Raw genomic sequence first — 25,790 nt, 5'->3', positions numbered from 1 at the left:
GACAAAACACAACATCGCTTAGGGGCTTGTTGACTGAGAAGTCTAGACTCTCATCCCCTCAGGCTGGCCAGCTTGACGAGAAGGGGTATGGGAGGAGGGAAGAGAGTGGAGTCTGCGACGGGTGAAGTGAATGTGAGTGGAGTTTGTGAAAATGGACCAGCAAAAGTAAAACAGCTTATCAAACCCCCACAAGGATGGTGTATAAGAACAGGGAGGTCTTACTGCAGTTGTACCGGGTATTGGTGAGACCACACCTGGAGTACTGTGTGCAGTTCTGGTGTCCATATTTAAGAAAGGACATACTGGCTCTCGAGGCAGTGCAGAGAAGGTTCACTAGGTTAATTCTGGGGATGGGTGGGTTGATGTATGATGAGAGGTTGAGTAGATTGGGACCCTACTCATTGGAGTTCCGAAGAATGAGAGGCGATCTTATTGAAACATATAAGATTGTGAAGGGGCTTGATCGGGTGGATGCGGGGAGAATGTTCCCAATGATGGGTGAAACTAGGACTAGGGGGCATAATCTTAAAATAAGGGGATGCCGTTCCAGGACTGAGATGCGGAGAAATTTCTTCACTCAGAGGGTAGTGGGGCTGTGGAATTTACTGCCCCAGAGAGCTGTGGAAGCTACTACACTCAATAAATTCAAAACGGAGATAGACATTTTCCCGGATAAAAATGGCATTAGGGGATACGGTGAGCGAGCAGGTAAGTGGACATGAGGCTAGGTTTAGATCAGCCATGTGATCTTCTAGACCAGTTTTCAATAGCCTGGATGGGTCGGAGAGGAATTTTCCAGATTTTTTCCCCGGGTGATCACATGGGTTTGGGCGGGATGAATAATAAAATAAAATGGGCGGCATGGTGCCCTGTTGGTTGGCACTGTTGCCTTGTGGGATTCGGTGAAAACTAGAATTAAGATTGGATCAGCCATGATCTTGTTGAATGGCGGAGCAGGCTTGAGGGGCCGATTGGCCTACTCCTGCTCCTATCTCTTATGTTCTTATGTTCTTATGTAAGCCCAGCCTGACCTCATCTGCCTTGGTCTTCATGTCATCTTATTCCTTTAAAACCTTCACTTTACTAAGCTTTTCTTATTTCTGTTTAGCCCTGGGCTGAATCATAATCTCCTGAAACCGGACCTAAGAATTCCCAAGCTCCAAAACTGTACACATCCAGCAGGATAGGTTGCACAGGAAGGCAAGAGATAGATGTGAGGAGTAGCTTGAATATATCTGCCTCTTAGTGTACACGATTAATGGGGAGAGGGCAGACCATACTCATCCACGGAGAATCCAGACAACCACAGGCACCGACCGGACAAGGTCAGAGATTTGCATGGGAGTGGGAGGGGGAAGGGAAGGGACAGAAGGGGGCTTGCAGACAAAGGGAATGAGAGGGTAAAATGGGAACTGGGGAGCGGGGAGTGGAACAAAACTGTGAGGGAGGAAGGGGAGTGGGAAAAGGAGGGAATGGGGAGTCTGTGAGGAAGGGAGGGAAGGGGATCAGGGAGTTGGGAGAAGGGTTCAAGAAGTGATGGGAGGATTTGCAGAAACCTGCAATTTTGAAGTCACAAGGAACACAGCGGAATTATTCCATTGCTTTGAGCCTTTAAGTTTCCAGTTAGACATCGGTTGTCCCTTCTAGAAGAATCAGTATTTGGAACAGCCAGTCAGTCTTCACACGGAATTCCTCCAGGTAACCAAGCAGTTCAGACGTACAACTGTACGTTCAAGACTCGGTCTTGCAAATCAGCCACTGTTTCTCCCCCTTTAGGCCAGTCGCTCATTGTCAATGATACTCATTTTTGACCTCCATCCTGAACAATAACTTCTTTAAGGACTTACAGTGCACTTGAGACTGGCAGGGGCCCCACTGGAATGGCCTAAATAATTATTCAAAGCATTTTCAAAAGCTCCCCTCTCTGCAAACACGGTGCGGCGAACCGGGCTGATGGAATGTGACGATTGCACGTGGTGGGATCACTCAGGGGTCAGTTTCCTTCAAGGAGCCGCAGCAGAAGCAAACCGGGAAACCTCAGTGCCTGGCGGGAGCCCCTGTGAAGGGGAGGGGCTCTCATCACCATAAGCCCTGTCTCTCAGCTTGTCAATGCACCAGATTGCTTCCCGCCCCCCCCCCCCCCCCGCCCACCCCCCCCAGTCTGCAGGAGCCAAAGAGTCATGTCCAGGACAGAGCTGAGTGTAAACTAAAAAGCGACATTACAAAATGGGTGTGCTTGTCTCTTACACTTCCTTCCAGCACTTTTGTTTATTAGTTGTGAAATATCATGGGATGGTGTGCTTTTCTCCAGAGTGGGATTAAAACATTAAAAAAAGGTAAAGGCAATATCAGTCTCCCACCACCCCACCTCTAACACCTTTACACGTGACCTAAATTTTACATCCCAAAAAAAATCCAACCTTCTTAAGTTTTTGTGTGTTATGTGTACTGAAGTGCTTTACACTCTAGTTTGAGAAAAGGTCTTGTTTCTATATACATTATATGATTATGTGCATTATATACATGTATATAGTTAAATGACAGTAAACGTGACTTGAATTTCTGCTCCAAGATCACTGACTGGCAGCAGGCTTGAGTTTGAGGTCAGAGTGACTCATTGCCAGAACCAGTCCAACACCAGAGCATCCACGATGAATGAAGGCCCAGCACAGTCCCAGCACTGGTTTGAAATTTCCCAAAATAGCTGCAAACAAGCCAGGATAAAAGGTTATCGGGCATCAACCACATTCAAGAGGTGAACTTTTTTTTTCCATTTCTTTGGTTTTAATTAATCGTAAAATTTTAAGGGTGGAAAATCTGAGCTCTGACTTCAAATAAGAATTTGTAAACCAGATAAAGAGACTTCCTCTCTTTGCCTCTGCCGTCAGATTTCTGACTGGTCTGCGAACTGTCTCATTAGTCCTCTTTTCAACTATTTATATAATTAATAATAATATTTATGTCTTGCACTGTACTGGGGTGGCGGGTTGGAGATACGTCTCTACCAAAGGAGGAGTAGGGCACTCCTTCCCTCTGCTAGCCTGCAGGTCACCCTTGGGCAAGGTGCAGCCACCTGCTTAGCCCCCCAATCAGGGTCACGTGAAACCGTGGGAGCAGGTGGTGGATGGTCATATTAACAGCTGGTGCGTTTGGTTATATGACGACTGACGCCAGGCTCTGTAGAGTATTGATAATGGCTGGGGTCACCCGTCTGGTAAAGACACTCCCCAGAGGAAGGCAATGGCAAACCACCTATGTACAAAAATTTGCCGACAATCATGGTCAAAGACCACGATTACTTTTATCATGTGACACGGCAAATAACGACGTTAATGATGATGCACTGTACTGATGTTTCTCATCATGTCAGTGATAATAATCCTGATTCTGATTCTGCTTTTCTGATGCCTATGTTAAAATGGGGACACTGGAAGGAATTAACCATAACAGTATTAATGATGTACAAGGTCATGTGACAATCTATCACGCAATGTGCTCAATTCAGAGTCAGCAAGTCGCCCCCAGGTTGCTGGGATACTGGAGGACTCATCACCTGAAGTCACGCGAGATTCCCCATGAACCCAGTGCAAGGTCAACATCTTCAACGAGAGGTCAGAGGTACTGAGAGGCTATCAGCCTGAATCGTTCGACCTGTGTCTTTCTCCACAATGCTACTTAACCTGAGCACTTTCTCTTTGCGTTTCAGATTTCCCACATCTGCAAGATTTTGCCTTTTGGAGATACTTACATCAAGGTCATCTATGTTGGGATCTTGCGACTGTGGTGATTCAGGGAGTGGGGTGTCACAGTCGGGGCTGTAGTGCTCGCAGTAGTCATGAGCTGCTCTGTGGTCAGGTATGATCAAGAGTTGCTGGATATCCCCCTGTAAGAGAGAAAAAAAGCCAATGATATCAATCACCGCAGATCTAAGACACAGTCAAGTTTCCATCAAAAGCCATGAACAATTTTTCTTTTGAACAAGATGAGGATTTTTAGCTCCTGATGTCTGTCACGGCCATTCAATGAAAGCGCTTTAGTATAATGCCAGATATTCATCTCTCTTCCAGATCCGTTTACAACTTTAAAACTTCAAACATTTAACATTATGGGTTCTTTGTTCCACGATATTGTGCCACCCTTTTAACCTACTCCAAAATCAACCCTTCCCTCCTACATAGCCCTCCATTTTTCCTTCATCCATGTGCCTATCTAAGATGTCCCTAAAGTACCTGCTTTTACCATCACCCCTGACAGTGCATTCTACTCATTTACATGTAAACAAACTACTTCTGACTTCTTTATTATACTTCTGTACAATCACCTTAAAATTATACCTTCTCTTATTAGCTATTGCCACTCTGGGGAAAAGGTGCTGGCTGTCCACTCTACCTATGCCTTTTATCAGCTTGTACACTTCTATCAAGTCACCTCTCACCCTCCTTTGCTCCTAGCTCGCTCTACCTTTCCTCATAAGATATGCTCTCTAATCCAGTCAGCATCCTGGCAAATCTCCTCCGCATTCTCTCTAAAGCATATATGTCAAACTCAAGGCCCGCGGGCCAAATCCGGCCCGCGGTGGAATTATCTTTGGCCCGCGAGATAATATCTAATTACTATTAAAGCTGGCCCCAGTAATCGAAGGGCCTATGGCGTATGATATGGCTAATGCTGAGTTTATTCAGGTACCAGGTTTTCAGGGTTTTTAGTGTTTATTCGGCAGTCTTGCTCGGCAGGCTTCTTCATAAGAAACGGAATTTGTAAAGTGAAACACTTTGTAGTTATAGCAGAGACTGAGACACATGAGAGCAGGCTGAAAAAACGGAGGCAACGAAAGCTGCGTTCGCACGCGTCCGACTGATCCGGCCCGCATGAAGCTGCATTTTGCTCAATCCGGCCCGTGACCTAAAATGAGTTTGACACCCCTGCTCTAAAGCTTCCTCGTCCTTCCTATAATGATGCCACCAGAAATGAACACAATTTTCCAAATCAGATTTCTATACAGCTGCAACTAACAAAGGCCAACGTACCATAACACTTTCATAACCACCCTATCAAATTGCGTGACAACTTTGAATGAACTATGGACTTTACCCAAGATATCACTGTTCCTCCACACAGCTCAAAATCCTGCCATTAACCCTGCAGTCTTCCCTCAAGTTTGACCTTCCAAAGTGTATCGCTTCACACTTTTGAAAATTTAGTCACAATGGCTACCCTATTAGCTACCTCGTGTACCTAATCGAGTAGTCCCTGTTTGTGGTCGTTTGTTGCTGTAGCCTGTGCATTTCAAAGTTCGATGTGTTGTGCTTTCAGAGATGCTCTCCTGCACGCCACTGATGCAACGTGTCACTGTCTGAGCTACTACCACCTTCCTGGAAGCTTGAACCAGCCTGTCCATTTCCCTCTGACCTCTCTCGTTAACAAAATATCGTTGCCGTCAGGACTGCTGCCCACTGGATGGTTTTTGTTTCTTGCTCCATTCTCTGTGAACTCTAGAGAATGTTGAGTGTGAAAATCCCAACAGACCAGAGATACTCAATCTAGCCACAAAATGCTGGAGGAGCTCAGCAGGTCAGGCGGCATCTAGGGAAATGAATAAACAGTTGACGTTTCGGGCCGAGACCCTTCTTCAGGACCATCAAGCCAGACTGGTTCAAGCTGAATGACGAGGAACGATCGCTATTTACTGAGAGAAATCCAGCCTTCCAACATGAAGTTCAATCTGAAACATTAACGCTGTTTCTTTCACCGCAGATGCTGCCTGACCAGCTGAGTGTTTCCTGCAGTTTCTGACTTTCAGAATCAGCGGCTGCTTTTTTTTCTCTGTCAATGTTCTTCTGAAAACACAATCTGAGATCACTGGCTGCTGAATCAGAACCCACCAAGTGATTTTGAAGAAGGAGCTTTAGGACTGAGATCAAACACTGGCAAGGCTCGTAATATAAGCAACTTGATTGTTGTTCAGAGCACACCTAATTTCAAGATGTATGCTGAATGAAATAGAGCTATACAGGGATGCAGTGAGGAAAGAAACCAGATCCTTCCCTCATTTAAATCCTTTCCAAAAATGCACTTCTCCAACAATCCTTCCTGTTCTATTCATCCTCTTCTGTCTCCTTGGCGGTGACTCCCCCAGAACACATGCCTGCGGAGAGCAGATGTTGAAATTCCACACTTGCTCTCTGGGAGGCGCTGGAGAGCTGCTTCCACGTGACAGCGGTGGCCAAGGATGCTCTCCCCGAGCACAGCAAGAATACCTGTGAGGCAGGTGTAAGCTTGTCTCCAGCATCATCATCTTGTACTGGCAATCTCCAGAGGGACAGTACTGAGGGAGTGTCACACCGTCAGAGGGACAGTACTGAGGGAGTATCACACCGTCAGAGGGACGGTACTGAGGGAGTGTCACACCGTCAGAGGGACGGTACTGAGGGAGTGTCACACAGTCAGAGGGACAGTACTGAGGGAGTGTCACACCGTCAGAGGGACAGTACTGAGGGAGTGTCACACTGTCAGAGGGACAGTTCTGAGGGAGTGTTACACCGTCAGAGGGACAGTTCTGAGGCAGTGTCACACCGTCAGAGGGACAGTTCTGAGGGAGTGTCACACCGTCAGAGGGACAGTACTGAGGGAGTGTCACACCGTCAGAGGGACGGTACTGAGGGAGTGTCACACCGTCAGAGGGACAGTACTGGGGGAGTGTCACACCGTCAGAGGGACGGTACTGAGGGAGTGTCGCACCGTCAGAGGGACAGTACTGAGGGAGTGTCGCACTGTCAGAGGGACAGCACTGAGGGAGTGCCGCACTCTGACTAATGTTTATATCTCCCTGTGCTGACGTTCCCCATCTCATTTTACCAAAGCTCTACCCTTCCCCTTCCCCAGCTTCCCGTCTGATAACAGGGATGTCATTTTGCATTTTCACTCTAAGCAAGACCTCTAAGTGGAGCCGGTCATGTCCATCAGCTCCAGACAACAGTAAAGCCCCGCAGCTGCTGATTATCAACAGCTCACTCAGGCGACCTGGAAGGAGATGAGAACACGGAACAAACATGTCTCTGCAAGATCACAGCCACAGCTGCACCTGAGCCAGCATCCAACCTGCACCTCTGCCTTAGCAAAGCACTCTGGTCCCTGCTGCCTCAATGCAAGCTGAAAATCCTCTGTTTGTCACAGCACCCTTCATCAGTCCTCAGTGTGATTCCCCACCATGGGAGGACCGGCTGTTTGGCCATCCGCCCAGAGGCAGAGAGAGGAGTGGGGTGAGAGGGCAACGTGTTCGGAATATGCTGAGAGGGGGATGGGGACAAATGTCAGAGTGAATTGTGGCCAAAAAAAAATTAACCATAAAGAGAATTAGAGTGAAGATTGTCAAGATGTGGGACAGGCGCAAATGCCGAAAATGATCAAGAGTGGGACAGAGAACTGAGAAGAGGATGGAAAAGAGCAGACAGTGAGGAGGTGGAGAGGAGAACTGGGGAGTGTGATGAAGAGTCAAAGGCAGAGGCAGGGAATGGCAAGACAGGCGCAAGGAAGAACGATCCGACAGTAAACCATGGCATTCAAAGTAACAAATGTATTTCTACGATGTGGGCACAGATGGAGAGGAGCTTTGTTCAGCAAGCACAGAAAGTCAATTAAAGATTCAAGATTGATTAATGTCATTCCAATACACGAGTAAAGAACAACAAAATAATTGCTACTCCAGATCCGATTCAGCACAACATAAACCACAAAAGATAAAGAACACAACAACAACAATGAAAAAATCACAACAAATACAAAAACATAAGATAGTTTATATACATAGATTGATTATATGTCCATAAAGTGGCGTTAGGCACAGGAGTGTCTGTAGATAAGGTGACTGACAGAAAATGATACAGTAGTGGTGGTTGGGTTAGTGGGTGGAGGTGTGGATCAGCCTCACTGCTTGGGTAAAAGAACTGTTTTTGGGTCTGTTGGTCCTGGTGTGGATGCTACATAGCCTCCTCTCATGTAAAATGAACATCCATCCGAACCCAGTTCCCCTTCACCCCAAAACACTGAATCTGTGCACGGACAGTCTGACACACATTAGTCAAAGATCAGTAACATACTTTGCTTTAAAGGTTTACTATTATTACAAGTAAATTCCCCAGTGGCACTCTTCATGGCAACTAAGATAGACAAGTGGCCACTAATCTGCCCATTAATGCAAATATCTAATCAGCCAATCACGTGACAGCAACACAATACATAAAAGCATGCAGACATGGTCAAGAGGTTCAGTTGTTGTTCAGATCAAACATCGGAATGGGGAACAAATGAGATCTAAGTGACTTTGACTGTGGGATGAGTGTTGGTGCCAGATGGGGTGGTTTGAGTACTTCAGAAACTGCCAGTCTCCTTTCACGTCCAACCAGACTATTGTCATCTTTCAAATTGTGTGTAACCTTTTATTACCATGCAAGCTTTTGTCTCCAAAAGAGTGAGAAGCTGGTCAAATGTCAGTAATGTCTGGGACAATGGAGGTATGTCCCTGTTTAAATGGAATCTCTAGGAGTGTCCAAGTGTTTACAGGGGTCACTGGTGTGTGTCAGTGTTTGCAGGAAATCCCCAGGAGTGTACGTGTTTATAGGGAATCCCTAGGAATGTGTAAGTTCACAGGGGTCACGTGTGTGTGTGTGTGTGTGTGTGTGTGTGTGTCAGTGGTTACTAGGGGACTATTGGTATCTGTCTGTTTTAATGGGGTTTCCTGAAATTCTGTCAGGCTTACAGGGGTCCACAGTGGCCCCCCAGGGGCTCAAGTGCATTGTAAATAGTGATAACCATATTTAAACTTGAAGTTGTAAATAGTGAGTTTATGTCCTCTGAATATTGCATATTTTGACATTGTAGGCAGCTCGGTAAATTTTGTGTGTATAAAAGATGGAGATCCCCGGAGAGTGAGTCAGCGTTTGGGAGGGGCTTCCCTGAGAACGTGTCACTGTTTACAGGGGTTACCAGGAGTGTATTAGTTTCAATAGTGGTTCCTTCAAAGTGTGTCAGTGCTTACGGGTAGTCCCCAGGGAGCGAGTCAGTGTTGACAAGAGATCCCCGGGAGTGTGTCAATGTTTTTTTATATGGGATCTCTGGGGAATGTGTTGGTATTAATAGGGGTTTCCTGAAAGTGGGTCACTGTGCCCAGGGACAGAGTCAAAGATCACCCTCGCCTGTCACACGGTGAAGGGCGAAGTTTGCGTCAACGGCCAACCCAGTCGGACGGTCGTGCCGGGGGCAGTCCGCAAGTGCTGCCACACTTCTAGCGCCCACAACTCACCGCCCCAAACCGTACGTCTTTGGAACGTGGGTGGAGTCAGCAGCGCCCTTAGGAAGGCCACGCGGAGAACGAACGAACACCACACAGGCAGCGGCGGGAATCGAACCCCGACCAGCGATCGCTGCTGCTGTGAAGCTGTTACATTAACACTTGCGCCGCCCCTAAAGCCACCATGTCTCCCCCGCACACTACCGGGCTGCCTTCCTATTGGTCTGTCAGATTTAATAGGCACTCCTAAAATGCCCAAGTGTTTGCAGGGATTTCCCCAAGGGTGTGCCAGTGTTTACAAGGTTAGGGATATTAGAGGTGATTTAATACGTCAGGCAGCCTCTAATGTCGACTAATTATTCTTTCTGTAGAGGAGAAGCATTGATCGTGTGGATGGTCAGAGGCTTTTCCCCAGGGCTGGAATGGCTAGCACGAGAGGGCACAGTTAAGGTGCTTGGAAGCAGGTACAGAGGAGATGTCAAGGATAAATTTTTCACACAGAGAGTGGTGAGTGCGTGGAATGGGCTGCTGGCGACGGTGGTGGAGGCGGATACGATAGGGTCTTTTAAGAGACTCCTGGACAGATACATGGAGCTCAGAAAAATAGGGGGCTATGGGTAAGCCCAGGTAATTTCTAAAGTAAGTACATGTTCAGCACAGCTTTGTGGGCCAAAGGGCCTGTATCGTGCTGTAGGTTTTCTACGTTTCTATGTTTTCTGGACGTGTCGCTGTTTGTAGTCATCCCTTGAGGAGGGAACGGGGGCGAGTGTCAGATTCCCCATGGTTTGGCCGCATACCTTGGCACACAGACTTGTTTGTTAAATTTGCTGCTGGATTTCACAGGAAGGCGGAAATACTGAAAGCCGCCATTATCTGACTAATCTATCAGAACATGAGAGAGGGATGTTCTTGGGAGTGATGTTGGGATCAGAACTCTGAAGCGATTAAAGAGAGTGTGTAGTCATCATAAGGTTGGCACAGACACGGAGGACTTTGAGCCACAGCTGTTCCTCTTTAAGCTCCATTCATTCTTGGCAAACAATCTCTCTCCAGTTTTAGCTTGGGTACCATCCTCTTCAGCTTTCAATTACATTGCTGCCAATTTGCAGTATTTATACACCTGGCAAAATGGTTGATCAGCAAAAATCTCCCGTACGCTACACACAATGAGAACGAGACCCCAGGCACACCTCAGATGTTTGGGGCACTCCCTGACGTCAGGAGAAAGGGCTCGGGTTAACGCTCCCGTACGGAGAGTTGTTGGATATCAAAACGATCTGTTGACCCTACCCAGAGCCAACTTTCCTCCCTCACACTGACATTACAGAGACAGACTCCCCTCACTGCAAGCAACTACGTACATACAACCACCACACCTCGATGTAGTACGGTCCACTCCATGGCAGGAACTACGAAAGTCACTGCCGGTTGCCAGCGGTCACAGGTTTACTCAGTTTCAAAGCAAACTTTTATCGAAATATGTATACGGCATCACATACTACCACGAAATTCACCTCTTTTACAGGCATCCACAATAGAACAAAGAAATACAATAGAATCAATGAAAAGCTACGCACGCCAAGACTTGCAAAAGAAACCAAACCAATAAATAAATACTGAGATATGAGTTGTAGAGCTATTGAAAGCGTGTCCATGGGTTATGTTCAGAGTTGAGATGAGTGAAGTTATCCATGTTGGTTTGGAGGGTAATAACCTGGAGGTATGGGACCTAAATCTTCTGTGTTGGCAGCAGTGAGAAGAGATCTTAGCCTGGGCGGTGGGTATCCTTGCTGATGGATACTGCTTTCTTGTGGCAGTGCTCCTTGTAGGCGTGGGGCGCCACGGTTGTGTAGCTTTTGGCGTGGCGCTATTGCAGCTTCGGAGGTCGGAGTTCAGTCCTGGTGTCCTTGATAATAACGCTTCTATGTTCTTTCCGTGCGTGCGTGCACGCGGAATTCCTCCGGGTGACCCAGCTCCCTCCCACAGTCCAAAGACGTACCGGTTAAGTAGATTGATTGGTCCTTGTAAGTTGTCCCGTGATTGGGCAGTGCAGCTCGGTGGCCCGGAAGGGCGTGTTCCACGCCGTGTCTCTAAATAGATAAATGTGCTCAGCGGTGGGGAGGGTTCTACCTGTGATAGACTGGGCTGTACCCACCACTTCTTGTAGGCAGTTTACAACATATGCCTTCAAGGGCAACAAACTGAACAGCTTGGTCAGCTTGCGTCATTTGGCAGGCCAGGCCACGTCAGGTGAGTTCATCCCATTTTTAATCACTCAGCTGGCTGCTCTAAGCACCTTGGTGTCAGGAGAAAGAGACTGCTTGGCCTAGCTAGTTAATGCCCCGGCCTTCAACCAGGGGTCCTTGGTGTCTGTAAGGAGGTGAAGACTGTGGACACTTCCCTCTAACTGCTTCTTGGACCTCCTCCTTGTACACATGGAGAAGGTGCTCCCACACTGCTGACAAACAGTGAGTTGCCCCTGGGAGGAAGAAGGAGCAACGATATACCTCTAAATCGCAATGTTGAGCATCTCACTGGGGCACCTGGAAGAGGTCACAGCCTTTATCCTTCTAGAGCAGGGGTTCCCAACTGTGGACCCCAACCATTAACCGAGGGATCTGCAGATCCCAGATTGGGAACTCCTGCTCTAGACTGTGGAGATCCTGGTTCTAGGCAGCCGGAGAAGCCTTGGCAAGTCATTGTAATAATCCTGAAGGAAACATCCAGTTCTTGCATCATCAGCCAGTCCTATCCCAGTAACATCATTTAAGTAACACCCCACAAATACCTTTCCCAGCCCCTTGGGTGAATACTAACTCTTCAATCAATAATTTTCGATCATTATCACATTGCTCTTGAGGGAGCTGTGCCGTACACAAATGCTGTGCTTCCCTGATCAAAGCAACTGTAGCAGGAGCACGCAGTCTGTTGCAATGTTTTTCGGAAAGGTCCCACGGTGTGCCTGTCTCAGTGGGATAGAGTGAGAGAGGCTGAGTCACCCACATTGCAGAGATTACAGAGGCAGAGGCATAGGTGAAGTTCACATCACACAGTGGCTTTGAAAAATGAATGAAAAGTATCAATGACCTCAGTCTCTAGCAACCAGGAGGAAAAATGTCATAAAACCATTAGTAGTTGAAGAGGGTTACTAAGTTTCTCAAATATGTGCAGTTGGGAGACTGTAGGTCTGACACAATGGTCAGCAGCACAGGAGCGCCGCAGGGAACCGTACTCTCTCTGGTCCTGTTCACCCTGTACACATCAGACTTCCAATATAACTCGGAGTCCTGCCATGTGCAGAAGTTCGCTGATGACACGGCCATAGTGGGGTGTGTCAGGAATGGACAGGAGGAGGAGTATAGGAAACTGATACAGGACTTTGTGATATGGTGCAACTCAAACTACCTGCGTCTCAATATCACCAAGACCAAGGAGATGGTGGTGGACTTTAGGAGATCTAGGCCTCATATGGAGCCAGTGATCATTAATGGAGAATGTGTGGAGCAGGTTAAGACCTACAAGTATCTGGGAGTACAGTTAGACGAGAAGCTAGACTGGACTGCCAACACAGATGCCTTGTGCAGGAAGGCACAGAGTCGACTGTACTTCCTTAGAAGGTTGGCGTCATTCAATGTCTGTAGTGAGATGCTGAAGATGTTCTATAGGTCAGTTGTGGAGAGCGCCCTCTTCTTTGTGGTGGCGTGTTGGGGAGGAAGCATTAAGAAGAGGGACACCTCACGTCTTAATAAGCTGGTAAGGAAGGCGGGCTCTGTCGTGGGCAAAGTACTGGAGAGTTTAACATCGGTAGCTGAGCGAAGGGCGCTGAGTAGGCTACGGTCAATTATGGATAACTCTGAACATCCTCTACATAGCACCATCCAGAGACAGAGAAGCAGTTTCAGCGACAGGTTACTATCGATGCAATGCTCCTCAGACAGGATGAAGAGGTCAATACTCCCCAATGCCATTAGGCTTTACAATTCTACCGCCAGGACTTAAGAACTTTTATAAAGCTATTATTAATGCTTTTTGAGATAGTGATTTAGATGCATATCATATTTTTTACTGAGTTAAGTATTGTATGTAATTAGTTTTGCTACAACAAGTGTATGGGACATTGGAAAAAAGTTGAATTTCCCCATGGGGATGAATAAAGTATCTATCTATCTATCTATTCAGTGAGATTCAGTTATCTAACTGCCACACCCTTCACTGTCCCAATCCCACGTACCTATTGGTTGACAAAAATCGACCAATCTCAGTGAAAATTTATAGCAGAGCCAGCAACGTTTGACGTTCCATAATTTTGCATCCGTCCCATTATCCCTGCCGCCTCCTCCTCGATACCAAACCTTATCTCTGCAAGCTCATCCACTCCTACATGCTCCTAATCTCTGTAATCACCTCTAGTCCTGCAAATTTAAGCCCTCTGCACTCCTGCAGTTTATACCCGCTGAATTTTCAGCTGTCCTAGAGCACTAGGATTGCTCCCTAAACTCCCATCTTCCACGGTCACAACTTCAAAGGCTCTCCTTGAAAACTATCTCTTTGTCAAAACTTTGGATAACTTCCCCTAATGTTTCCTTAAGTTGATCCGCTCCTTTTCTTTGCTGTTTGGCTCTAGGAAGCACCTCAGGACTTTGGTGTTCTTGTTGACATTATGCACAGGGCTGAGAACAGAGGAAGAGATTTCACGGGCAGGTTTACTCATTCCTTACTGCTGTGCGAGGTCTTGCGAGCAAGCTGCCTTTCTTAGATGCCGTCAGTGGCTATTGGGAACAGTGGCAACTTGGGTTAAGTTCAAAGCAGCAAGCCAACTGATCTCAATTGTAACAAATAGTAAAATGCGACACTGATGGACAATACAGAGAATCTCATTTGGTTTGTGCACCAGTCAAAGACTTTTATTACCATGTCTCTCACCCTTCTATCCACAATGAGTTCATCTCTAAACCAGCTATACTTGGAACTTTATTAATGTAGCTACTCTTGAAATGAGAATGGTTTACATTTCTGCTGCTCACCACGCTGAACTGATTCCCAGAGCTGTCTCAGCTTGTTCTTTGGCTTGGGCCGATCCAGCCAATCCAGGAATCAGCCCACGAGAGACCGAGCGGTGTCATTCTCTGCAACCGTCCCTTACTAGATGCACAAGGGTTGGGCTGACGCAGTGTCAGGATCAGGGACGGTCCAAAGTCCTGATCAGTCTCTCGCCCATCCGACCCTCAGAAGCAAGCGGAGACTCAGGTGCTGAAATCTGTAGCAACACACAAAGCACTAGAGGAAGAACTCAGCAGGTCAGGCAGCCTCCGTGGAAGGAAGTCAACAGTCAACAGTGCACTTCCTGCCATAGATGCTGCCTGACCTGCTGAGTTCGTCCAGAGCTTTGTGTGGTGCCTTAGAAGCAAGTTTTGCCCAAACATAGATTGAGAGATTACTGGAGTTTTACAGGTTGGATGGAATTTAGACCATGAGTGTTAATTTGTTACATTGCTCAAAATGGGAGTAGATAGATCACACAGGGGTCTTTATTTCACAGAGTGATTTCCAGGGCTTGTGGATGACGCCTAGCCTCTCTCAGGACTACCCACGTGAGTGGTCAGGAGAGACTGCCACCTGCTTATCTTGTGGCACACAAGAAAGGGTCTGAAGGCAGCTGGGTGGACCCTCAGCCTGGGCAATAGGTCTGCGAGAAGGGCGCGTCCATAACGCCTTAAGTCAGATATGTGCAGGGTGACCCCAGAGGAAGGTGCTATTGAAAACAAAAGCTGAAAATATCCCACCTTTGACTGGGACACATTGAGGCTAGAGGTAGGGGTAGGGAACAGGGAACTGTGGCACAGTGGTTACCGTACTGCTTTAGCGAGCCTGCGATTGGGGTTCAACTTTCTACCACGTTGGTAAGGAGTCTGCATGTATTCCCTGTGATCGCTTGGGTTTCCTCCAGGTGCTCCGGTTTCTTCCACACTCCAAAGATGTCGGGGTTAGTAAGTTGTGGGCATGCTATGCTGCCGTCAGAAGCACAGCAACGCTTGCGGGCTGCCCCAGCACATTCTTGGACTGTGTTCACCATTGACACAAACAACCTACTTCACATATGTTTCATTGGACATGTAACAAATAAAGCTAATTTTAAATCTTCCACTGAGTTATCCGAACTGGACTGGACGTATTGGAGTTTCTAAATGGGTGTCTATTTTTGGTACCGACTAAAAACATCTCTGTTGATCTAAAGCCCATTTCTAAATTAGAGATCCAATCATCTCTGAGTCCAGCCAACTGCTTCAGCAAATAGACTCCTTTAAAAACATGCATCGATGGTACTTTCTTTTTGTTTCTTCAATAATTTGACTCCATGATTTCATGTTTGTCTGAGATTGTGGATTTTGTAGCCTTGTCAACAACTTCCAAAGTCTTGGCAAAACTCTCAGAAGTTTCCAAAATGCTAGGAAAAGTTGCATATTTCTAAGCCAAAGAAAAAAATATAATTCTTTGAAAAAGATTTAGCCATCAGGCATGAATCCAGTTGCTGAACCCTGCTTCTTTTAGATATAGCTGCCATTTTTGTCGTGCCTGCTGTCATTCTGGGACACTAAAATTTGCATGTTGAAGCCCGCACGAAGAGAATGGGACAAATATGAAATAAATAATCAAGGAAGCCATGTGAGAGTTAGCACCAAGCACTTCTAGGCCAAGCACTGCAAGGATCAGGTCCCCCTGCACTGTCCCATCAAACGTGTGCAGGGCAGGGGTTAAAGAGAGACTGAAGCTTTCTCTGCACTGGCCCAGGGCAAAAACAGACTAAAAGAAAATGTTTGAATTCAGAGTATCACTCCACCTACAGTGTCATGTTAAACTCCACTAGGGCAGGTAGACCATGGATTAAATATACAAAGCTCTCAATACAATGATTCAAAGCTCAAAGTTCAAAGTAAATTTAATTATCGAAATGTGCACAATGGATTCCAGTTAACTGGGCCATTGGTTAATCAAGGTACCCATTTATTTGGGACAACTCACTGAAAACAAAAAGTAATAATGGAAACGTAGAAAACCTACAGCACAATACAGGCCCTTCGGCCCACAAAGCTGTGCCGAACATGTCCTTACCTTAGAAATTACCTAGAGTTACCCATAGCCCTCTATTTTTCTAAGCTCCATGTACCTATCCAGGAGTCTCTTAAAAAACCCTATCGTATCCACCTCCACCACCATCGCCAGCAGCCCATTCCACACACTCACCACTCTCTATATAAAAAACTTACCCCTGACATCTCCTCTGTACCTACTTCCAAGCACTTTAAAACTGTGTCCTCTCGTGCTAGCCATTCCAACCCTGGGAAAAAGCCTCTGACTATCCACACGATCAATGCCTCTCATTATCTTGTACACCTAAGATAATCGAGAAAATAGCCAGGATTCCCTTCATTTATTTCGGACACTGTGCTGCTCAATTAGGGCAAGAGACTGTTTCCAATTGGTTTGTAACTAGCGTCAGACGCGTGCAATTGTGTGGCTGTTAGACACAACGCCATGCTCAGAGCAAAGAGTTTAAATAGCATCAGTTCCCGTCATTTTTATCACTGTTAGTTGGGAGGAAATAAGCAGTAAGACAATTCAGAACTGCCTGCTCACTTTGGTTTCAAGCATTCAGGCTTGGAGAGGCCAGAAACGACCGGGAGTGAAAATGAAATGATTTCATTACTTCAACAAGTTGGGAACTACAGAGAACTTGAAGGTTTCGTCAATCATTTCGAATGTGACAATGAAAATGAAAATTTGAAGTTTGCAATCATCAAAAGCATTGTACGAGGCAGTCCATTATCTGCACTAGGTGTCCATGCTGCATTTGTTCATTTCCAGTCAATCAAAAATCCCAACACTGTACAGGCACGCTGGATGAATTCCTCTGTTGATAACTATTAGGAACTAATACATGGTTTTACAGTGTTGAGAGTGTTCTAATTTGTTCTGTATTTCATTTAAATACTTAATTTGTTGTTCAGGTAAACAGTATTTTGTCTTTTTTATACTTTTTAACTATTTCCATGAAACTTTTGCTAAATGTGGTAGTCATTTAATTGGGCCAAAATGTACTGGTCCTGATGTGTCCCAATTAACTGGAATCCACCATATAACACTCTGGGATTCCTTTTCTTGCAGGCATTCATAGTAGAACAAAGAAATACAACAGAATCAATGAAAAACTACACTCAAGCAAAAACTGACAACCAACCAATGTGCAAAAGATGGCAAACTGCACAAATGCAATAAATAAATAAATAAACAAACAAATAAATAGATAAATGGATAGATAGATAAACAAATAATACTGAGAACAGGAATTGTAGAGTCCTTGAAAGTGAGTCCGTAGGTTGTGGTATCCCCTCAGTATTGAGGTGAGTCAAGTTATGCATGCTGATTCAGGAGCCTGATGGTTGAAGGGTTATTGTGCCTGAACCTGCTGGTGTGGGACCTAATGCTACAGTTTCCACTATTGAGTCTTCACAACTTGGAGTATATTGAGGTTGAACACAGGTTATAATTCAGCTTTGAGATGCAATGAGGAACACATTTCTGGGGCTGACCAAGTTTCACACAGGGTTGTGGAATCTTTCAGTTTGCCTCTGAAGTCTGGCAATTATTTGTGGTTAACGGTAATTAGCATGGACCCAGTGTCTCTATGGCAACACCAAAGTTCAAAGTTCAAAGTAAATTTATAATCAAAGTGTATATATGTCATTATATACAACCCTGATATTCATTTTCTTGTGGGTATACTCAATGAATTTATAAAATAATAACCATAACAGAATCAAAGGAAGACTGTCCAACTCGGGTGTTCAACCAGCGTGCAGAAGACAGCAAACTGTGCAAACACTAAAAGAAGAAATAAATGAATAAGCAATAAATAAGGAGAACATGAGATGAAGAGTCCTTGAGAGTGAATCCATTGGTTGTAGGAACATTTCAATGACGGGGAAAATGATGTTGAGTGGAGTTATCCCCTTTGGTTCAAGAGCCTAATGTTTGAGGGGTAATAACTGTTCTTGAACCTGGTGGTGTGAGTCCTGAGGCTCCTGCACCATCTTTGTGTTGGCAGCAGCGAGGTATCCTCAGTGGTGGGGGTCCCTAATAATAAACACTGCTTTCTGCAGCAGCACTTAATGCAGATGCGATCAATGGCTGGGCCATATCCAGTACTTCTTGTGGATTTTCTGCTCAAGACGTTGGTGTTTCCATACCAGGCAGTGATACAGCCAGTCAATATACCTTCCACCGCACATCTATAGAAGTTTGTCAAAGTTTTAGATGTCATGCCAAATCTCTGCGAATTAATGATACAATTAGTAAGCTCCACAATTCCATTGTCACTGATGACAGTTTGAGAAAAACTCAGAGTTGAGGAAGGAGATGATGACAAATTGTTTCCTTAGTGTGGGCTGCTTCAGAAATATGTATGAATTCCTCTGCAATCTCACCAATCACCCACGTCTTTCCAGCCTAGTGGTCTTGGAGGAAAACCTGAATTACAATTGAAGCAAGCAGCTTTTCTTCCTTACTGCCCTTTACACCACTGGCATTTAGGGCAGCAATGAAGGTCCTCCACCTCTGTTCGTCCATACCATCGCACACAGATACAGAAGGATTCTTCACTGCTGTTTCCGTAACAATTTTGCTATACCAGTCAGGGTCGTTAGCCCTGAGCTGAACCCCTGAACCTGAGGACTGGTGGACCTGGCCTCTGCCCTTTGACCTATTTGGCATGGGTGACTCTACCAAGAGTGAAAGCACAAGGTCCTGACTCCAGCCAACATACCTCTCCAGGTCACTGAGGCACGCAAGCCTCCAAACCCTACCACGAGGTTGTGGTCCTCTTGGAGGTGAAGCAGGCAGCTTGTCCCAGATAAATTGCACCAGTTCTGTGATCAGCGAGACTTGGGGCCAAGGCTCAAACATCAAAGTCCTGCGATCTGTGAGTACTGGAGGTTGGAGGCCGGATGACTGTGAGACCCGCTGGGGCTGGAGGTTGGAGGCCGGATGACTGTGAGACCCGCCGGGGGCTGGAGGTTGGAGACCGGATGACTGTGAGACCGGCCAGGGGCTGGAGGTTGGAGGCTGGATGACTGTGAGACCCGCCGGGGGCTGGAGGTTGGAGACCAGATGACTGTGAGACCGGCCAGGGGCTGGAGGTTGGAGGCCGGATGACTGTGAGACCGGCCAGGGGCTGGAGGTTGGAGGCCGGATGACTGTGAGACCGGCCAGGGGCTGGAGGTTGGAGGCCGGATGACTGTGAGACCGGCCAGGGACTGGAGGTTGGAGGCCGGATGACTGTGAGTCTAAGAGTCTGAGGCCAAGGTCTGGCAGTCTGGAGGTCTGGAGTCAGCCTGTTCTAGGATTGGAGACTTGTCTGTCTGTGTGTGTGAGTGAATGATGGGAAAGGGGTTTGTTTTGCTGTTGTTTTATTTGGTTGTTGCTGTTGTTTTGTTCCTGTTGCTTGTGTTATTCTGCTGAACGCTGTGGATGCTATGTTGGTGCCTGTATGTGTAGTGACACTTGAGGGTTGCCACCAGAATATCCTTAGGTGTGTCGATTGTTAAAGCAAATGCCGCCGTTCACTGTGTGTTTCTATGCACGCGTGACAAATATATCCAAATCTGAATCTCCGTTGCCGAATTGGCCACACTTTTTCCTAACAGCCCTGCTGGTTATTTCTCCTTGAAGATGGCTTTACACCCTTACAGGCAGTACATTCCAGATCAGCGTAGCAGTTAGCGTGAAGGCATCCTGGAGTTCAGAGTTCAGTCCCAGCGTCCTCTGTACGGAGTCTTTGTACATCCTCCCCGTGGAACATATGGGATTTCCCTGGGTGCTCTGGTTTCCTCCCACAGTTCAAAGATGTACTGAGTAGGTTAATAGGCCATTGTACACTGTCCCATGATGAGGTAAGGGTTAAATTGCGGTTGTCAGGGGTTGCTGGGCAACATGGCTCAAAGGGCCAGAAGGGCCTACTCTGTGCTGTATCTCTGAATAAATAAATCAGGTGGACGGTGCAGAAAATAAATCCTTTTGTTTTGCCAAAACTAGATATATTTTGCCACCAGAAACTGTTCTTTCCTTTTTACCCTCAAATATCATAGCAGAATTTTCTCTGTGGTATGCAAATGAAACAACCCAGACTGTCAAATCTCACCATTTAACTGATGCCTCTCATCACCACATCACTTACATATGCAGGAGTGTAGAAAGATTATCTATGAGCTTCTATGCCACTGATAAAGATCATAACGGATTTTCCTCAGCTTTATTTCGCTGCTCCATTTATATGTAAAAATCCATCAACCTGACATGTTTTTACCCTCTGTCTGGTCAGTTTTTGCAGTTTATTAATCCACAGAAATGCCTCAAATCTCGTAGGCAATCGTGCACCTGGAGTACTTTGTACAGTTTTGGTTTCCTTGCCTCAGAAAGGATGTGCTTGCCAGAGAAGGTGTGCAGCAAACATTCCCTGAACTGGTTTCATAGATGGTGAGACTGTAGCTGCAGAACAAGCTGAGCTGGGACTGTATTCTTTGTGGTTTAGAAGAAGGAAATATATAAAATTCTTTCAGGTCTTGACAGGCTACATGCAGAGACGATGTTTGCGCTGGCTGAGCATTGATGCCACAGTCTCAGTCTCCGGATAAGGGAAAGGCTTGGGGAGAAATCTCAGAGGATGGTGAATCTTTGGAACGCTCTACCCAGTGGAGGCTCAGTCAATGAGATCATCAAGTTTTTATGATCTTTAGATGGAAGATATTAAGTCCATCCTCTCAGAGCTCACCCATCTTGCCCACTCCTCCAGTTATTTCCTGTTAACCTTTTATCTGTGTTTCTATCTCTCATGTTCCTATGTTTCTATCTCTTATCAACCGCACCCCGTTTCTTCTGCCTAGGGATAATTTACAAAAAAACCTATTAACTCATAAGCTCACCCTAGAACAGGGGAGGTTACAGAAGTTATCTGGGGGAAACGCTCATGGTCACAGGCAGCATCGGAAGTCAGAATCGAACCTGGATCGCTGGAGCTGGGGGGGCAGCCACCCTAACCACTGCCCCATTATTCCACCTCCGGAGCAGCGCATGAAAATAGGGCTGAGGTCAGAGTCCGTGATGAACTTGAGGAATGACGCAGGAGGATGAGGAGACAAATGCCCTCCTCCTTTGTTTAGTTTATGTTCTTACTGTCATACAAGTGCTCACCTGCCTGCCCCATCGCGCACCTACTGCCCCGTCTGTGGCAGAGTCCACCATTCCCACACCAGTCTCATCAGTTACCCCAGAACCAGCAGAACTGGAGGAGAAGCAGGTCACTCACGATCCTGAGGTGCTGCCTTCTCACCCTTCACATCCCAGAGCACTTCACAGCCAAAGAAGCACTTAAGTACTCTCAGGAATATAGTCAAAGCCGCTCGCTCTTCTTAAAACATTGCCCAATCAACCCAATATTACTTTGTGTTGAACTCGTTCCTGAAACAACATTTATACTCGGAAACCAAGGTGGGAAGCCAAAGGTTTAATGTGGAGAAGTTAGCCGAGACCAAGTCTGGGTTTTAACAGTTTGTGAAAGCTTATAAAACAAACAGGCTGAAAAACTGCTAGATAAGTAAACCATGGCCCTGTCTGCTTCTTGGGGGGTTGGGGCAGATATCAAAATCCCCACAGTTCTCTTTCAAATAAGGGCAGCTTGGCTTATCCACCCCCCGTCACCAAAATAAGTAATCAGATCATTATCTTGCTGCTGGTTGTTTCATCTCGCTGCATCCAAATAGCATACATCATATATTGCAGCAAAGTCTACACTTCAAAAGTACTTCACTGTGATTTTCCCAGCCACTGAAAGGAGTTCGGACTCTTTTATTGAGTGGCTGTATCTTTCTATCTTATTTGTGCTGTGTGTGACTGTTGGTACCGTGTTTTGCACCTTGACCCCGTCGATACACTGTCTCATTTGGCTGTATTCATGAGTATTTGTGCACAATTAAACTTGAACTGAATTGAGAAGAAGCCAGAATAAGGTGGGGAGGGGAGGGGAGGGAAAGGAGTACAAGCTAGAAGGTGGTAGGTGAAGCCAAGTGAAGCACGCCACACAATGTTCTAGGCAATGGTATCTGTCGAGGAGATCAGGAGATTCCACAAGGACAACCTCAATACTAACCAATGAGGTATCCAATCAGCTTTCTTATTAACAAAAAGAATATTCACAATGCTTTAAAGGGAATAATTAAAGTATCAATCGCAGAATCATTGACTCCATTGCAGCAAAATTTGCAGAACAGCCCATTCTCTTTGTGTGAAGAAGTGCTTCCTGACGTTGCTCCTGACCAGATGCTCTGCTTTTAAGGTTGTGCCCCGTGTTTTAAGTCCCTCCACCGGAGGCACCAGCTTCTCTCCATTCACCCTCAAATGCTTCACTAAGTATTCACAGGAAGTACTCCAAAGCATTCGCAGTTGTGATACTGGTGTGAGCGTGACACAGACGTTAAAGCAGCTAGGCTGAAGAAGGTGAGTGTGAAGGGGCTGGTGAACAGGAAGGTTACAGGGAGTCAGCAGGAGAGCAGAATTGGGGATGCCAAAACTTCTGCAGATGTACCGAGGAGAGCATTGTGACAGGCAACATCACCGTCTGGTTTGGGGCCGGGTGGGGGGGGGTGGAAACTACAGCACAGGATCACAAGAAGCTACAGAAAGTTGCAAAATTTTTCAGCTCCTTAGTATCCATAGTAGCGTCCAAGACACCTTCAAGGAGCAGTGCGTCAGAAAGGTGCCATCTGCTATTAAGGACATCCACCACCCAAGACATGCCCTCTTCCCACTGTTACCGTCAGGGAGGAGGTACAGAAGCCTGAAGGCACACGCTCAATGATTCAGGAACAGCTTCTTCCCCTCTGCCATCCGATTCCTTTTTATATATATATATTTTTATTCAATTTTTAAGATAATTACATAGAATGAATAGAATAGTAGAATAGTAGAGTATAATATCAGCCCTCCCCCTCCCCTTAACCCTTCCCCCCTTAATATCCCCATCTGAAAAAAAAAGAAAAGAGAAAAAGAAAGAAGAAAGAAAGAAAGATTGCCTGGATATCGGAAGATCCCCACATGCTCCATGGAATTCAAAATAACTTTAATATATATATTTATTTATTTCCCCAAATGGCTAATAACTTTATCTTCAAAGGGCCTATATATTTAATCCTATCTTTTGTAAATAGGGATGCCAAATTTTCAGAAACATATCATATTCATTTCTTAAATTATAAGTAATTTTTTCAAGTGGAATGCAGCTAAAAATTTCATTATTCCAACGGTCCATAGTTAAGTATGAATCTGATTTCCAAGTAACTGCAATAGTCTTTTTGGCTACTGCCAATGCAATTTTTATAAATTTTTTCTGATATTTGTTCAATTTAAGTTTCAGTTTTATCCCTTCAATATCACCTAGTAAAAATAATATTGGGTTATGTGGAAGTTGTATTCCAATGATTTGTTCCAATAAAACTCTTAAATTTATCTAAAAAGGTTGAATTTTAAAACAAGACCAGGTACAATGTAAAAAAGTACCAATTGCTTGATTACATCGGAAACATTGGTCAGATAAATTTGGGTTTAATCTATTTATTTTTTGTGGTGTAATATATAATTGATGTAAAAAATTGTATTGTACTAATCTAAGTCGGACATTTATTGTATTTGTCATACCGTCAAGACATAGTCTTGACCAACTTATTTCATCAATTTTAATATTCAAATCAGTTTCCCATTTTTGTCTTGACTTATGAATTCCTTGTTTAATTGTCTGTTTTTGAATCAAATTGTAGATACAAGAAGTAAGTTTTTTAATTTTTCCTTTTTGAATTAAAATGCCATCGGATTCCTAAATGGACATTGAATCTGTGAACACTACCTCACTTTTTTCTATTATTTCTGTTTTTGCACTACTATATTTAATGTAACTATTTAATATACATATACTTACTGTAATTCTTTTATTTACAGTATATATTTTTCTATATTTATCATGTATTGCACTGTACTGTTAATAGACTTCATGACATATGCCGGATATATTGAACCTGAATCTGAGTCTGACTAGGGTGGGATTTCAAACCATGAGCTATAAAAGTGAGATTTGTTTTACCAGAAAGCAGTGGAGATCGGCAAGCATTGAACTGAATGGGAAATTGTGAGTTTTCAAGGAGATGGGATGTTCGAGAAGATCTGAGAACACGCTCTCCGCTCAGAGCTGGATATAACTATAACTCTGGGAGTTGAGGCAGAGGCCGGGGTCTCAGTGAACGGTTGAGAACTCAGAGCCTTTCCACACCCACAATTCACAGATCAGGAGTTTACTGGAAACCAGTAGCCCGTAAAAAGCTCAGCACGTTTGGAGTTGAAGGAGACTGCTTGATCATCACTCTTCCTGCCAACACTTCTTCACTCGACTGCCAACGCGCTGGAGCTCTGGTGCAAACCACCCACAGGGTTCACCGCAGCAACTCCCACGATCTGCGCAACAGAACCTGCATAGGGACACTGCCTGTTCCCTGCTCACCAAGAGCGTGTACACATTTCCAACCTGGATTCTTACTGCCATTCCATCATCTGACTACAACCGAACCCCCAATGCAGCCCTAACTGGTACGCCAATCAGAGGAATTTCCAGTCTCTGCAACACACACAAAATGCTGGAGGAACTCAGCAAGCCTCACAACCACTGACTCTACCTCAGGGTCCGTGCACCCTCGTAGGCTGGCTGGATCATAGCTTCGGCAACTCTGCTCATAGTATGTACGTCCCAGCTAATTACTGGTTCATTATGATGGTATTTCACTCCCTTCTTTTCATTCTAGTCTTGTCGCGACTTGACCAGAAGCATAGCAACATTTACACTCCCTGTTTACCCTTGTCCTTGTCCTTTTCGACAGGCGCTGTAAAGGAGCTGAAATAACTTAGTATTTAGTTATTGCTTCCAGCTGCTGTGCTGGCATTTAACTTTCAGTTTGAGAGTTTTAGTTAACGGCTCTGTTGGCCTAACGCTTATTGTTTATCTTTTCCATTAAATTCTGCAGCAGTTCTTGTTAAAGTCAGTGAACTGTTGACCCACTTCAATGTCTCTCTCTCCGCACCTGGGCCATATCCAAACGTTTTGACAGCAAGTCCGGAAGCATCAATGGATGAAATGAACAGTTGACACTTCAGTGTTAGACCCTTCACTAGGACTCTTTCATCTGTTCCTGATGCAGGATCTCAGCCCAAAACGATTGTTTATTCCCATCCATAGAGTTCCTCTGGCATTTTGTGCATGTTGCTCCAGATTTTACACAAGTAAAGACTCGTGTTTATGATTTACAACGTTTGACTGACAGTGAGTCAAGACTTGATACTCCCGGAGAAGTACTGCAAGTCTGGGTAAAGTCCCGCTCCATCCTCCATGGATGAACTTCAACATCTGATCGAGGTG

General features: G+C 45.5%; 1 protein-coding gene across 2 annotated transcripts in view; it reads right to left on the bottom strand.

The window, feature by feature from the left end:
* Positions 1 to 25,790, bottom strand: part of col5a1 (procollagen, type V, alpha 1) — a 298,663-nt gene that overhangs the window by 133,786 nt on the left and 139,087 nt on the right. For both annotated transcript variants that reach the window (XM_073052280.1, XM_073052279.1), the window contains exon 5: positions 3,749 to 3,883. In XM_073052280.1, coding sequence (XP_072908381.1) covers positions 3,749 to 3,883 — 135 coding nt within the window. The remainder of the gene's footprint in view (positions 1 to 3,748; positions 3,884 to 25,790) is intronic.

The sequence above is a fragment of the Hemitrygon akajei genome, chromosome 7 (assembly GCF_048418815.1).
Source record: "Hemitrygon akajei chromosome 7, sHemAka1.3, whole genome shotgun sequence".
In the NCBI taxonomy this organism is placed as follows: domain Eukaryota; kingdom Metazoa; phylum Chordata; class Chondrichthyes; order Myliobatiformes; family Dasyatidae; genus Hemitrygon; species Hemitrygon akajei.
This window is presented reverse-complemented; position numbering and strand designations above follow the sequence as displayed.